Here is a 14892-nt window from a genome sequence, read left to right as displayed (position 1 = left end):
GAAAGAGGACTTGTAGGCATGGCTTAGTGTCTCAGAAAAGTGCAAAACACATAGAAATTTGACATCAACCATGTCATACTTGTAATATTGGTTGTTGAAAGCTTAGGTTATGAATTTATTGGGTAATAGGAGAACTTGTTAAATACATTTTCTATTAGTTTCTAGATTTTTGGAGCCAAAATTATATGCGAGACTCTGCCCATACTCAGAAAAATTAGTAGTAATAGATACAATGATAATTGACCTTACTACGGGTGCTAGTGAGTCAATTTATGCTAAGTTGAGACATAAATATTGAGTCATCAACTTGATAAATTGGCTGAAAAATTCAATTATACTCTAATTATTAAATATTTTAAAAAATACATATATTGCTTAAAATAAGAATGCGATCCCCAAGATCCCCCTCTAAATTAGGAGGATGCCTCCCTTCTATTCTTCTATGCTTGATGGCACCCTTCTTTTTGCGCATGTTCTTCCACTCTCCTAACTTGATTTGAAAGTTAGGAGAGTATCAATCTTCACACATAAGGAAGAATAGAACAGGGAGGGACTCTTTGATGCTTAAGCCAGCAAAAGGGATTTTGAAAAATAACAAAGGAAAAAAAAATCTGAATAATGAATTAAAAAGAAGAGTCAAAGTAGAGTCTACCTATATGATATGCTAAGCCTCTTTTTATAAACACAGAATTCTTGCCGAATCGGTATTGAGCTTGATATTTTAAAATATGGAAGGTGATAGCATGGATGGGCATGAATTAGTTTATAATATGACATAGTTTTGTAGATAAGAATAATTAGAGAGATCTAGGGTTCACAAAACTGATCCAAATAGTCGATATTGGCCTTGATCTTGGTCATGGTCATGGTCATGATGCCCCGTTCGAGCACAAAACATATATTACATGAGACCAGCATAAAAACTAAAAGCAAGGTACTAGATCAACTCAAGGAACCAGGGTTAGCTCTTTTTTAGGGTTGCGTCTTGATGGCAGGGAAAAGTTCTTGGACCCTACTTTACGATTATTTTTATACTTTGATTTGACCCGGCTAAATTATTAATTATAATATTTTGTTGTTCGCTATCCTAGCCGTCCATCAATTCCGCCTTTAGCTTTAAATCAGCCTCCCAGTTCTATAAACATTATTCCTAATTTATGTTTTAAAAGTTCCAGCTTACCCTTGCCCAAACCCTCCTTCGGCTTCCTCGCCTTGCCGGGGACTCTCAAAACCCGGACGGGTTCCATGCGACCTCCGCCTCTGCGCTAAAGTGGAGAGAATCCCCGAAAACTCCATGGCCTGGGAGCTGCTCCTCTGGCTCTACGCCTTCGCTTCTGTGATCTCTCTCATCGCCCTGACCGCGTACCAGGTAACCTCCAAACCAAACTCTAGCTCTCAGTTCCAGACTAGAAGCGTAAATCCTACTATTCGAACTCTTATTGACCTCTTTACATCTCAATCTCTCGCGGAAATATTTGAAAACGTTTGAACTTCCGTCTTATTTTGGGAAAGTTTGGTGTTTTCGAGGGTGTGGAGGAATCGTTCTTTCAATTTATAGTATCTGGCAATGGAAGTGGAAGTTTGTTTTATGGTGAGTGATTCGCGGGAAAGTCTCCTCCTTTTATGCTGTTTAGTGGAGTTTCTTGAGATCTAAACGAGTGTACTAAAAAAATTGATATTGATTGTCTTAGTAACAATGCGAGGGCATTCCCTTACTGGAGATAATATGAAGACGCTGTACTTTAAATATAATCTCCAAAATAATTTTGCAGTCGTTAAGATGCAAACAGAGTCTCTATCTCTTCCTCTTTTCGTCTTGTTCTATGTCCTTTTTGTTTTTTAAAAAAAGTTTTGGATTGAGTTCCTTTTTTTGAAAAATTGCAATGGATGGAATTCTTTTGAGTGTGTGTTTGCTGCAAGAGCATGATAATTTGGGTTTATATATGTTTTTTGATTTTCAAAATTGGTCATTGTTAAAATTCATCAAATTTCTAAAGGAATCCGTGGAATTTGAAACTATAATTGAAGATTTTTTATTTTTTATTTTATGCCCACGATTTTCCTTTCCCTATGAGAATTATCCAAAAAGGTGGGAGGAAGGTTGTTGCTTTTTTTTTCCCTGCTGGAGTGGAGGGTCTCTTGATTTTGGGTGGATATAATGACACGAGACATGGAACTTATGGAAGCATGGGAAGTTCCTGTGCCTCAGTCCAATCTTCAGTAAGATCTAAAAGTTAGGAGACACACATATGGAAAACAAAGATCTTTATACTTTAATACACACTTCGGTCTTGGTATACATGAAAAGTGGCTCTTATCTAGGGCTGTAAGCAGGTTGTATTGGTTCGGGAGATGAGCAAGACCCATACCCCATCCATATCTGAATCAGGTTAAAAAATTAAACCCAAACCTAATCCAATTCATTTCTGGTTGGATCAGATTTAATATTAATATTATTCAGTCCATCAGATTTTTGGAGCCAAATTGGGTCCCAAATAATCTAGATACAAATCATAATAAACATATAGAAATTGATTATCTAGTTATATCATAAACATATCATGTAATAAAGTAATGGAAAGAAACATGTAAATGTTATCAAAAGCATATTCTACATAGAATTTGATTGATAACCACTCATGATTATAATCAACAAAATAATTTATTAAGAAATTATATTATGAGGAGAAGACTAATTTCTTATATTCAAAGAGGATTTGAATATATAGTATACTAGTTTTTGGATCGGTACGGGTTAGTTCGTGTTCGGATTGAGAAATTAAGGATCCAAATCCAATCCATATTTGAAATGGGTTATAATTTTGAATCTGAGCCTAATCCAAATAACTTCAGCTCGGGTTGGACCATATTAATTTTGGATCAGTTCTAGGTTGGAAGTGGGTTAATCAAATCCACCTGTAGCCCTACTCTTGACATAAAAAATTTGATATCAGTTATAGTTGATTGCATTCTTTAATACATCTTAATAATATCAGGATATTGGTTTCATGTGTTCCTTTTCACTGTTTGCGTGCTGCTTCTATATAAAGGAATCAATGGAAAAACTAACTAGAGCATACATATCATCCAACCAAAGAATGCCTGTTTGCCCCTACAGCAAAATCACTAATGTGTTATTCAAAAAATGTTGGTAAACAATATCTATTTGAGAGACCAAAACAACTTTTAACCCCTCCAATTTCATGAAGCGTGTTCACCGACCCTTGGAGTTTGTCATACTTTTGGCCATATTATCATATCTGAAATACTTGATTAATGGGGTGATATCATTTAAATTTGTTCCTTACCCTCCTTCCACTAAAACTTTAAAGAATACGACTGAAGCTTAGCAACCAATCTCAACTTGACACAACATATAATTTTGCTGCTTTATCATTCCTTTGAACCTGCTCGATGACTTTGTCCTGGATGTAGTCATGATTAAATATTTCAACAACATGTATGGTGAAGTTTTGGTTGTTATTTCTCTTCCATATGTGCATATTAGAGTGTTATTTTTTAAAGAAATTTGGATGTAATGAAATCATTTTAATTATTTTTTTATTCATAGTTGTACCCATAACGTTTTCATTTAAGGATGTAGGTATATGCTACTTTTTCCAAGCTGTATTACACTATTGCGAGAGATAAACAAAAATTAGACCAAAGTCCCGCAAGGCTGTGCATTGTTCGCATCAGCATCAGAGTCTATTTTCACCTTGAAATCATTATCCTACACATCGTAGATGTTTTTGTGAAACGATTTTCTTTGTTGTTCATCGCTTCCACTGATGTGTGTCCTGAATTGTGGATAGAGTTGTTCGCAAGATCTTATGTAATCCTGTTCGCTAAACCAGTAAGCTTTTGTTTCCTTGGTCTTGAGGTTGTCCATTGCGAGATCTTGGGAGTAGGGGGCTTGTCAACTAATGCCTCTAGAAGATTGTTCGCCAACTGCAACCTTTCCTATGCGGTTGTTTGTGGATGCTTAGGTTTAATGATTTTTTGTGGTGTATTCTCTTGTAATGCTTTTTATCACCTTCCTGATGTCATGCTTAGAGGTAGATCTTGGACAGTAGGTTGGAACCAAGGTGGAAGAATCTGCTCTCTGAAGCAGATGTGCTATAAGAAGTGGATTCTGAGAAATTGGAATATTGAGCCCTTAGCATATGACCACTAATCTATTATGATCAATTCTCATCTTGAACATCAACTACTAATTGATAACATGCTGCCGAATCTGTGTGCAAGCTTCATTTATTTATTCAAATTGGTGACATTATGATGCATATTTGATCACAAAAGAGATTTATGTCCTTCCTTCTACCTTCCTAGCAAGCATATCTTGCAAAACATTGTCATAAAATTGGATTGGAACATTCAAATTTATGCGAAATTGTCAATAAAAAATATTGATATCATCATATGTCAGTTTTAGAATTATTTATCATGTTTAAATTAATATTATTTGATATATTCTGAAAATTGTCTGATAACGGATATAAGCTTGTTTCTTCTAAACATTATGAGCATTATAATCATAAGCTCAAATAAACTTTATAATGGAATGGTACTAAATGAAACTTGTTATATTTATCAAAACCATTACAAAGCTTAACTAAACATGGCATCATGTCTGCGTATAGTGGCATAGAGATGCCGACGATAAACTCATGAAAAATATCACTATGCCTTAACATATGTTAGAATTCTAAATAAATCAAAGGCCAAAAAATGGAATTGTTTATGCATTAAAACCTTCTCTCATGATCATTTTAGGTGAAACTAGTTCTAGGAATTGCAATGGCCTTGATCTTTTCTTGTGAAAAAGAAACTTATATAATTTGATATAATAAAGACAAGAGACATGGAGCTTTAGTAGCATAAGATCACATACCATGCTTTGAAAAGTATCCATCATTAATTACTTAAACCCCAAAGGAATCATTAACATGTTTCTGAGCAAAAAGGTGGGCCCACCTTGTTTCGTTTTTATGAAGAGTAAAATAGAATTAAACAGAACCACAACTGCTTGAGGTCCTCCGATGAAGGTGGATCTTCTAAAAGTCTTACCAAGAGGAAGCAATTTTCATTTGTTTAGTCTTTTTTCTAGGCTTTTTCCCAACTTTTGGGAATGATGCTAGGGATTCTGCTGCAGTCTAGTTTGTTTTCACAGTGTCTTTGCTTCAATAAGTCTCTCTTATACACACAATTTGATGTAAGCATAGAATTTGGTAGTTTATGTCTGTTCGCATGCTGGTCTCTCTCTCTCTCTCTCTATCTATCTCTCTCTGTGTGTGTGTGTGTGTGTGTGTGTGTGTGTGTGTGTGTGTGTGTCTTTCTCTAACACAATCTGTTATAAGTGTGGAGATTGGTAATTAATGTCCGGTTTCCACACTGGTTTCACTTAAAACCTCTCTAGCACTTGATTTGATAAGTTAAAGAAGCTGGATGGGTACAATCTTGACTTTGCTTTTTGTTCATGAATACTGCATAGTTGGATTCATTTTGTCTGGTTTTCTAATGCCATTTTTTTTTGTGTATGTGTTCATTATTGGTGGTAAGAGTGCGTTGCTCTACTTTATAGTATTTTTGAATATTGGCTCATTCCTCCTGTTAACCTACCTTTATTTTGTTTTTCATACTTGGGAACCAGCTTATTAACTTGTCTGATTTGGAGTTTGACTATATCAACCCGTATGATTTATCGTCTCGCATCAACGCTGTTGTCATTCCAGAGTTTCTGGTTCAAGGAATCTTATGTGCTTCTTTCCTCCTAACATGGCATTGGTTTCCATTTCTGATAATGGCACCAATTACTTGTTACCATATAAACCTGTAAGCATTATCTCTTACCTTTTCTGTTATATGAAATAAACTTCTTGTAGGATGTGCTTAGTTATGTTTGTATATATTTATTAACTGCTAATAAGCATATTCATAGATTTTATGGTTGCTTTGCTGATTAAGCACTACAATAAACAGATTTTTAAAACTGAAGAATTTGTATTAACCACTGCTAAGGAAACCAGTTTAAGGCACCCAAATATATAACAGCTGATGCGGCAGAACCTTTTTCATCATCGTAACATCAGCCAGGCCCTCAGAATGTAATATTTATACATAAAGCAGGGGTGAAAATTTTGACACATGCCTGGTGCCATGATCTGGGTTGTATATTTGGTTACTCAAGCATTTTCCCTTCTTTTTCTTGCACTATTAAAATTAGCTAATTGAGTCAAATTATGATGGTTGACCATGGTTTAACCAGGGTGGAAAATAACCAAAAAGTGACAAAATGACGAAAGCGATAATATTGAAGATTGAATCAGTTAAAATGTACTCAATGTGTGTTTATATCTTTAGTAATTCATATAGAGTAAGATCTTGTAGCTTATTTGTGAATTTGGCGGAAGTATCACTTGCAAGAGTTTTATGCAATCAATTCATATTAGTCTGTCATTTTTATGCACATAAATCATGCACTGTTGTTTGAGATGTAAAATGCGGCTTGGTAAGATGGAAAGAAAAGGTGATATATGCTCCTATCTTGGTTGGCATCAGAGGAAGGACAAATCCTGTATGGAACATGATACAATTTTGGTAGGGTCTATATCCTACAAAACAGGATCGGCGGAACCGTCCCAAACCAGGCGGTTCCAGCTGTTCTGATCAGTACCAGCGGGCCACCGGTACAGTTCTAGCAACGGAAACGAAACCCATTGCCGGAGTCAGAGAAAGAGAAGGAAAGAGAGAGCGAGCGGGGGAGGGAGGAAGAGGGTGAGAGGCCGGCGAAGGCCGCAACCGGACCTCTGTTTCGTTTGAAACAGAAAAACTGGCCACGGAGTCTCCCTTCCTTTCTCTCCCTTCTCTCTCTTTTTCTCTTTCCTACGGTCTGCATACCGTCTCCTCCGTCGATATAGGCTCGGCACGGCCCATACCTCGTGTTGCCGGAGAACCGATATAGTGCCTGGTATCGGTTTCACCAACTTTGCTACAAAAGGAGGCTGATGCAATTGTTTCTAGTTTGTATTTCCAAATGGAAAAGGAAAATAAAAAGAGATTAATATTATTGGTGATGAATATTCAATTAGATTCAATGATCTTAAAAATGCATCATAGAAATATGTTTAGGACATTGATTTTCGTATATGCTTCTAACTATTGACATATCTAGCCCATGTGATATTTTTAAGCTCCATTTTCTTTTTTATGGTGGGCTTGCAAGCTTGCTCTGCCATTATTGTTATTACCATTGCTATTGTTATTGAAGCACAATTATTATTTATGAATGACAATAGTATTCATAATCTGGTAGATCACCAAACAGGCCAGGTCTAGCCTGACCTGAATTCAGTTCTTTTTGAATTTAGACTGGGCCAACGAACCCATTCGCTGATCTGGTTGGATCCATGGTGAAGTTGTGGTCTGTTCACGAAATCGTGGCAAGTTGGGCTAACATATAGCAACCAGACTGAAAGTTTCTTGATAGCCAATTTTATGTATTTGAGTGAATCGCCTAGTCACAGGCCTAGCCTAGTTTTGTTTCCCCTTGTTCCAGTTCCTTTATCTCTTCAAACATTCTTTCCTAATTCCTACCATTTGGATCTGCATACTATCGCTATAACCTTTGATGGAGCAAGCATTGAAAAAGAATATAATGAACTTTACACCCTCATTTTTGTCTTAATACTATGCTTCAAACTATTAGGGGCCATGTACTTTTAAGCAAGGATTTAAGTGCTGGTGGCATGGGGTGTGCTGATAAGTGGTTGGCACAGGATGCATCATGCGGAACTCAAAAGAAAAAGGACTTGAGTGCCTCCTTTTAGTTAAAAAATATTGAACAAGATTTATTGATGCCATGCCAACCTGTGTTGCTACTAGCTTGGCTCGGTATTTGCTGCAGAACATAGACGAGCATGTGCTGGTGCTTGAAACTATGCTCTGAAATGGTATTCGGCAATAAATCTATCCAACATAGAGGTTCATAGACATTTCTGAACACTAACTCTTAATAGTTGTTTAAATCAGCAACAAGATCTGCTTAAATTTGCATATTGGTCATAATCATTAGAAGAGGAAGATAAAATCATTATGATAAGAGGGGCTTTCTAGACATTTGACACATGCTTGTTCTGTATAATTGACGAGATCTTTTGGAAGCGAATGAAAGTCAGGCTTATCTAGAGTATCTACCAGTAGCCTTAAAGTTCATTTAGAACAACACGTCATTTTTTGGGTTTATGTACGTAGAACTGTATTCAGTTCCATCAACAGACAAAGCTGCCTCTGTATCAATCACATGATGTTAAGGCTGCAAATGGATTGGGTTGACCTGTGACCCGACCCGACCCATTTAGACCCGATCCGACCTATTTTTAAGGACCCATGGGGCTGAGTCGGGGTCTCAAATTGGACCCGTTTCATTTTTCGGATCGAGTCTGGGTTTATTGAATCTCGACCCGACTCGACTTTTTATTTTTGGGTCAATTTTGGATCGTTTACCCAACGACCCGATCCAACTCAACCCAAACCCGGATTATCCATTTTGGGCCCGCATGCCCACATCGATTCAACAATTCTATATGTCTTCCTTTATGGACAAAGACTCGTTGGAAATAGTGAGAGGCCCTACTGCAAGATGGTAGGTTTTTGGACGCTAGTCTCGCTGGTCTGGCCGCAAGTAACCGCCCTCTGGCCTATCTTGCCACCCTCCACACGGAAGAGGATGAGTTAAGGACTTAAAATGTGGTATTCAATTGGCTGTTTCCTTAGAAATGACCACAATATTTAACTTTAAATCCCACTGAGTGTGCGTGATTGGACAAATAATCGGATCCCTCAGCCATCTATCCATCTATTGCACGAAAAAGCTGCACTTATTGCTTGGCAGTGAATGTGAGACCAAGTTACCTCTGTCTTCCTCTGTTCTTCTGATGTATTTATTTTTTTAGAAGAAAACACATGTGGCTACTATATCTTAAATCCTTAGAAGGACCTGTGACATGCAAGACCTGTCTTAGTGAACCCACAAGAGCCTCAAGAAAGCCATGGTTCTTCTGAATTTACTCATTATATCATATCCTCACATATCCACAACTATTATAAGATGATGCTCTTTACTCTCTCTTTTTTGTCATCGTTGCATTCACTAGCATGACCCGATCTAGACCTGAACTGGACCCAAATTTTTTGGGGTGTGTCTGGGTTATGCATGAACCCAATCTAACCCGAATGACCCATTGGGTCAAAAATTGTAGCCGTGGACTCGACCCAATCCAACCCGATCTTCTATTGGGTTGGGTTTGGGTTTAAAATTAGGACCGAAAAAAGAACCGGGTTGGGTCGGGGTCACTCATGACCCGGTCCTACCCGACCCATTTGCACCCCTACATGACATTGATGTAAAGTTTATTCCATCTCTATTTATGGGGTCAGGGAACTGGTTTCCTTTTCTCTCAGTTTTAACTTGATTTGAAGACAAGACCAATTGCATGTATAATGCTAGCTGCAATTGACATGTTACAACATATTTTTAAATCAAGGCTCATTGATTTACTACAGATTTATTGAAACCCAGCCACCACTAAGATGCTGAGCCTAGTCTAACTCAAACTTGGGCCACCAGAAAGTAAGATTGAAACTTGTCTAGGCTGGCTAGTATTTTGAGTATTGGTTGAGAAACTGGATTTTATATTGTTTGGAGATTCAGTTAATATTCGATATGGGATTTCTTTTCTTCTTATTGTACAAGCAAGATGGCCCTCAGATATCATAAATATGTAGGCTGATCTTGTATCTTTGATTGCAGACTTCCTTACACAGTAAATTTTTGTATTCACACTGCAGTGTTTTTTCCTTCTTTTAATCATTTTTCAGGTTTATGAATAGAAGACATCTTATAGATGTTACCGAGATCTTTAGATTACTACATGGAGAAAAGAAGTACAGAATAATCAAGCTCTCTATCTACTTCAGCATATTTGTGATAGTCATTTACAGGTCTGTTTTTACTCGTTCTGATTGCTTATCTTCTATATTCACCATAAAGTTATATGCTTTGTTTCTCATGACATATGCAGTTGTTTCCTATCAATTGCTGTAATTACTAAAATTGTTTTCATAATCATGTAACTTCATTCAGTGCAAAATAAAGTATGGGGGACAAGATGGAGATAGATGTTTAAGGGGAAGAAAGAAAATAAGTCAAACAGTCCTTGTGAAACTCATTGTCACCAGCTGTTTATTGATCCCCATGAAAAAAGATAATAACTTAAAGCAGTAATCCAAGATATGTTTTACATCCCTTTGTAGGTCACATGGCATTTTTCATCATATTTAGTTTTGTCACTAGCACTGCTTATTGTCAAAATCAGTTCATATAAAAGCAGATATTTTTTATTTAAGTGAGATTTTTTGTGCACTTGGAGTCCTAATTAACACCTTAGATTTGTGATTGTAGTGGACGTTTCCTTAAGATTATTCTAAAGCATTTTGTCGTTTAGCATTTTGCAAGGATATGAAGTTTATTTTTTCGAGTATATTACAACATTGTTGTTGGTGTCAATATGATTGTTTGACTGTATGTGTGCTCCCATACCTGCTTTTCTTTCCCACGCCTGTCAAAATTACAATGTACCTAAGTTCCACTATTCCAGCCTATGCTTCTGGTCGTCTAAGGTTTTAAGGACTTTGAATGCTTTCAAGGAGATTCTCTTTCCAGTAAGGGGCCTTTGCTGGCAATATGTTTTTGAAAGTAACTCTGATGAGGTAACGAATTCGTTGTTGTTTCTCCGGTCAGTTCTCATTCATCTTAATCTCAGGGTGCTAAACAAATTTCAGAAGGTGTACTTTGTATTCTGGTGTATAATAATAATTAGACGAGTGCTTTTGTGTTCTATTCAAGGTTTCACTTCTTCGTACATGTAATAGTGTTTTCTCTTGTTCCGATAACTTCAGATCTTTCCTGGTTTCACTTATAATTACATGTCACAGAAGGCGTGTTCGGGCATTCGTTTGGTTATCAGCTTGATATGTTGACTTTTGAAATATTTTGCAGGCTCGTGATGTCTGCTGTCCTCTTGCTTATGGATGAAGGTGATGGTTCTCTGGAAACATTCCTGAGCTGAGATTGTCAGGTATTCACCTTCTAGACATTCTTTATGGATTTGGCTACCTTGGTTGTGCATGGAAAGGAAGTTTCTTTTGGATTGTACATGTAGTGCACGTGAACATTCTCATGTTTGCCAGTGGCTTGCTCCTAAAGTTTTTCTGCAAATGCTCCCGTACTTCTTGCATGCATCTCAAAATTCTGGCTATGTTGCACTAGCATCCAATGAAGTCTGCCTTTGCTGCTGTGCAGTGGAGCTGAATCTTATCCATCCTTAATGATATTTGACTGCATGTTATTTCAGGTTCTAAGCCTTTCTGCTTGATGTCTTAATGTAAATAAAATTCTAGCCAACCTACTTTTTTGTTGGTGAGATGGAATGAAAAGGACTAGGAAAAAATGAAAATTTGCACGAACTATTACAAACGAGTCTGACAAGCCAAAAAGCTCACATTAAGTTATTTGACCACTAGTTAAATTGACGAGGTACGCTAGGATTTTTTTTTTAGTAATATTTAAATAAGAAAAGCTTCAAACTTGTTTTGATGGCTTAAACTCCCTACTATATAACAAGGTACTTTAGAGAATAAATACAAAACTTTTAAACTTTATTGTGTTTTGAAGTTGTAACTTTTTTTTTTAATAAAAAAAGGCATCTCACAAGCAAACCTATTCATGGGTCGAGCATCCTGCTCAGCCTGTGCAAGCTTGAAGACTTTTGGGCAAGCTTGGGCCAAGATTTTAGGCCTGGTGGGCTGAGCCATGCCTAGAAAATAAACCCATTTATTAAGCAGGCCAGGCTCGGGCCCAAGCCCGGCCCAGAATTTTTTAAAGACTAGGTTTTTATATTTAAACCATAGATTTTGTTGATATGTAAGTTTATTTGGATAAGATCTAGAATCTTAAGAGTACCTTGAGTTTTGAAATTGCTATTAAAATATTTGATTGTTCATATTTAGCTTTTAAGGTATTTTTAGCATTTTTTAATGAAAATATTTAGGAAACCTGAGGCTTGGCCGAAGCCCAAGTAGGTGCTGGGCTTGGGCCTGGAAAGTAGATCTGAAGGCCGGGCTAGGTTGGGCCCTGGGCCTAAATAAATTGTTTTAGTATTTGGACAAAGCCCGACCCAAAACCGGCCTAACCCAGCCCATGAACATGTCTACTCACAAGCATATCCCCTGATGGTCCTCAATAAGAAAATGGTTCTTGCCAGGAAACATGATGTTATATTGAAGAAAATAATAAAACAGTTACTAATATTACCAAACTGCTAAGTAAATGAATGGTGAATCGGTTTTCCCAACTAGTATTATGTAGAGATATAATTATCAATGGCAAAGTTTATTCTCATCAATTTGCTCAGAGTAATGGATCCTACTTTTGCATTTGTTCCCTTCCAAGCTTAAAAGCTTTTGAGTTGAAAAGGTGTCTTAAGCTATTTTTTAAGCACGTTACACCAATTTCTTCCATTTCTTTGTTGGCCTCCCCCTCTTTTCCCTACCTTAAGCCTGAATTGAGGATTTCCGTTACTCGAGCTGTGCGCTCTGTTAGACACTAGTACAGATCTTGTGTAGCAATGTTTCGTACTTTGTTCTTTGTTGTCGCTACCAACCTCTTTCAAGACACGTTTCAGCTTTGGTTTTCCTCTTTTACTGTAAACTCAACTCAACATCCTTGACTATGTTATGCAAACCTCGCACTTTGGACCTCTAACTTCTCCTACGCATAAACAGGTGCTTAAATTCATGGCGATGCATATGACTCAATGTTCCATCCATGGATTACCACCTACATTTTCCATGGCACCTCAGAATTTTGGAGACTTCTTACCCATTTATTTAGTGGCCGGAGAATAAATGGTTTTTCAACTAGGAGATATTATTTTTCTTGATCCCTTGTTTGAAGGTACCAAAACTGACTTTTGACCGACATATGTTGTAACACCTCTAGAAGATCATATGCATAAATGCTTGCGTCACTCACCGTGCATTTTAGCATATAGGGCAAGCATGAACACATAAAAAATGTACTTAAAATGTTCATTTCTACATGACTTCATATCTAGAGATAGAAGGTTCCAGAGCTTTGTACATTGATTCTAAGGCACTATGTTATCTGAAAAGGTAATAAGAGATAATGTAATGTGCAGAAATGAAAGAAAAACTGTTGCCTCTTATCCGAACTCCAAGGATGACTGCAGGATGAGTTTTCTTCACTGAATGGCCTAAACATGAAGTGATTGCTTTTAGTGATTTCAATCTTTGTGCTTTGAAAAATTGATCTTATTTGAAAATCGAACCGATACCACAATGTGCCTTCTTAGATATTGTAAATTAGTCATAAATGTTTGAACTAAGGTGTCTCTTGAATTACCATCTTCCTCTTGTTCGCTCCTTTCCTCATCTTCCTCTTGTTATGATAGTAGTAAAATCATAAAGTTTGATTACCATTCTGCAGGACTTCATGCTTTATCCGATCCTCATTTGCAGAAATCTAGTATGTGACTATTGAAGCCATCACTTGTGGTGTTGAAAGTTGTTCTGTACACAATCCATGGAATCAACCAAAACCAATGACTGATCAATTACTTGATGTGGCATCTAATGCATTCTTATACAAAATTACTATCTAATTTCTTTATTTTAAGGATTAGAATTTTGCACATTTTGATAGTAATTGTTAATCATTAGCCACTCTGTTTCTGTTTCATCTTCAAACCGGTGAAAAGTGAGAGTTTATTTCACCATGAAAGTTGTTCAAGAAGTTGCTCATTGACTTCTCGTTTCTTCAATTTTCGGTCCATATCAAAGTCATGTTAAAGAAAATGGCAAACAGCAAAGCCTAGATTCATGTTGGTGCTATAATTTTGCACATCAATCTCAAATTTCCTTTTCCCCTGTGCTGCTTCTGCTCGCCAATGGCCAAGCGGGTCCGATGAAGGCCAGACTTGGCAATGAGGCAATGAATTGCTGAGATTATTGCAGGCCGTGCCATGGGGACAGGAACAGATGGGCAGGTACATGATCTTACTTAGACATTCACCTTGAGCTACACTAGCTCTTTTGGAGGGATAGCTTCTGTACGGATCACACTGCACAACTCTCAAAGCATTTCAAAATTTTTCATTCATCTGTTTACATAGGTCTCGAAGCATCCATCATGTGATTTAATGGTGGATTCGCATGAAGGGAGATGAATCCTTCGAAGAAAGTCTGTTGTTTTGAAGTTTGAACCATTCCGGCAATCTGCTTGTACAAATATAAGGTAAACAGCACAGCATAATTTGATTTTGTACCGGGGGTTATACATAGAGGTAGTCCTCAAAACCCTTCTGCAAATGGGATTCGATTTATGGGTTAGAAAGTGAAATCTAACAATATCTTTCGTGGGAACAATTCAGGTTAGCTATAGGTTTTCGTTCATGAATATATTTCAAAAAAGCAAAATAATGCAGAATATCAAATATCTAGTGATTTGTATGGTAATAACAGCATTTCATTGCTCATCAGGAATTCTACCCCATGATAAAAGAAAAGGAGGAAAAAGCTTATGAAGAAGGTAGGTTTGTAAATAGCTCGAGCACGTTTAATGGCAAGCTCGTTGCTCTATTTCAAGCTATGACAATATAAACAAGCTCGTTGATCTATTTCATGCTATAACAATCATAGGAGAAATTATATCTTGCATGATGTGCACCATATAGTGGTGCACCGCACCAATCGCAGGTGCTCATTCTTGTCGGATTTATAGGAACACCACACCAATCACAGGTGCACCACACC

The 14892-nt window shown here is 37.0% G+C and overlaps 1 protein-coding gene across 6 annotated transcripts; it reads left to right on the top strand.

Moving 5' to 3' along the window:
• Positions 1 to 1151: 1151 nt before the first annotated feature.
• Positions 1152 to 14473, top strand: LOC120103714 (protein cornichon homolog 2-like). 6 transcript variants are annotated; one of them, XR_015975232.1, is made up of 6 exons: positions 1152 to 1369; positions 5654 to 5835; positions 9880 to 10002; positions 11060 to 11138; positions 14037 to 14126; positions 14253 to 14473. XR_015975232.1 is itself a non-coding variant. In XM_088715754.1 (5 exons), the coding sequence occupies exons 1-4, from the start codon at positions 1295 to 1297 to the stop codon at positions 11127 to 11129; spliced, it is 450 nt and encodes a 149-aa protein (XP_088571880.1). In that variant the 5' UTR covers positions 1152 to 1294; the 3' UTR covers positions 11130 to 11138; positions 14037 to 14473. The 6 variants fall into 6 exon arrangements, 5 of the variants coding, with proteins under 5 accessions (XP_088571880.1, XP_088571881.1, XP_038972095.1 ...); XM_088715754.1 differs by having other exon boundaries at positions 14037 to 14473; XM_088715755.2 differs by lacking the exons at positions 14037 to 14126; positions 14253 to 14473 and adding an exon at positions 13921 to 13939.
• The last annotated feature ends 419 nt before the right edge of the window (positions 14474 to 14892 follow it).

Source organism: Phoenix dactylifera, chromosome 2 (genome assembly GCF_051530095.1).
Source record: "Phoenix dactylifera cultivar Ajwa chromosome 2, Ajwa_hap1_PhDact_Kaust_v1.1, whole genome shotgun sequence".
Classification (NCBI taxonomy): Eukaryota; Viridiplantae; Streptophyta; class Magnoliopsida; order Arecales; family Arecaceae; genus Phoenix; species Phoenix dactylifera.
The sequence above is the reverse complement of the archived record's forward strand: the minus strand, read 5'-3'. Positions and strand labels throughout refer to the sequence as shown.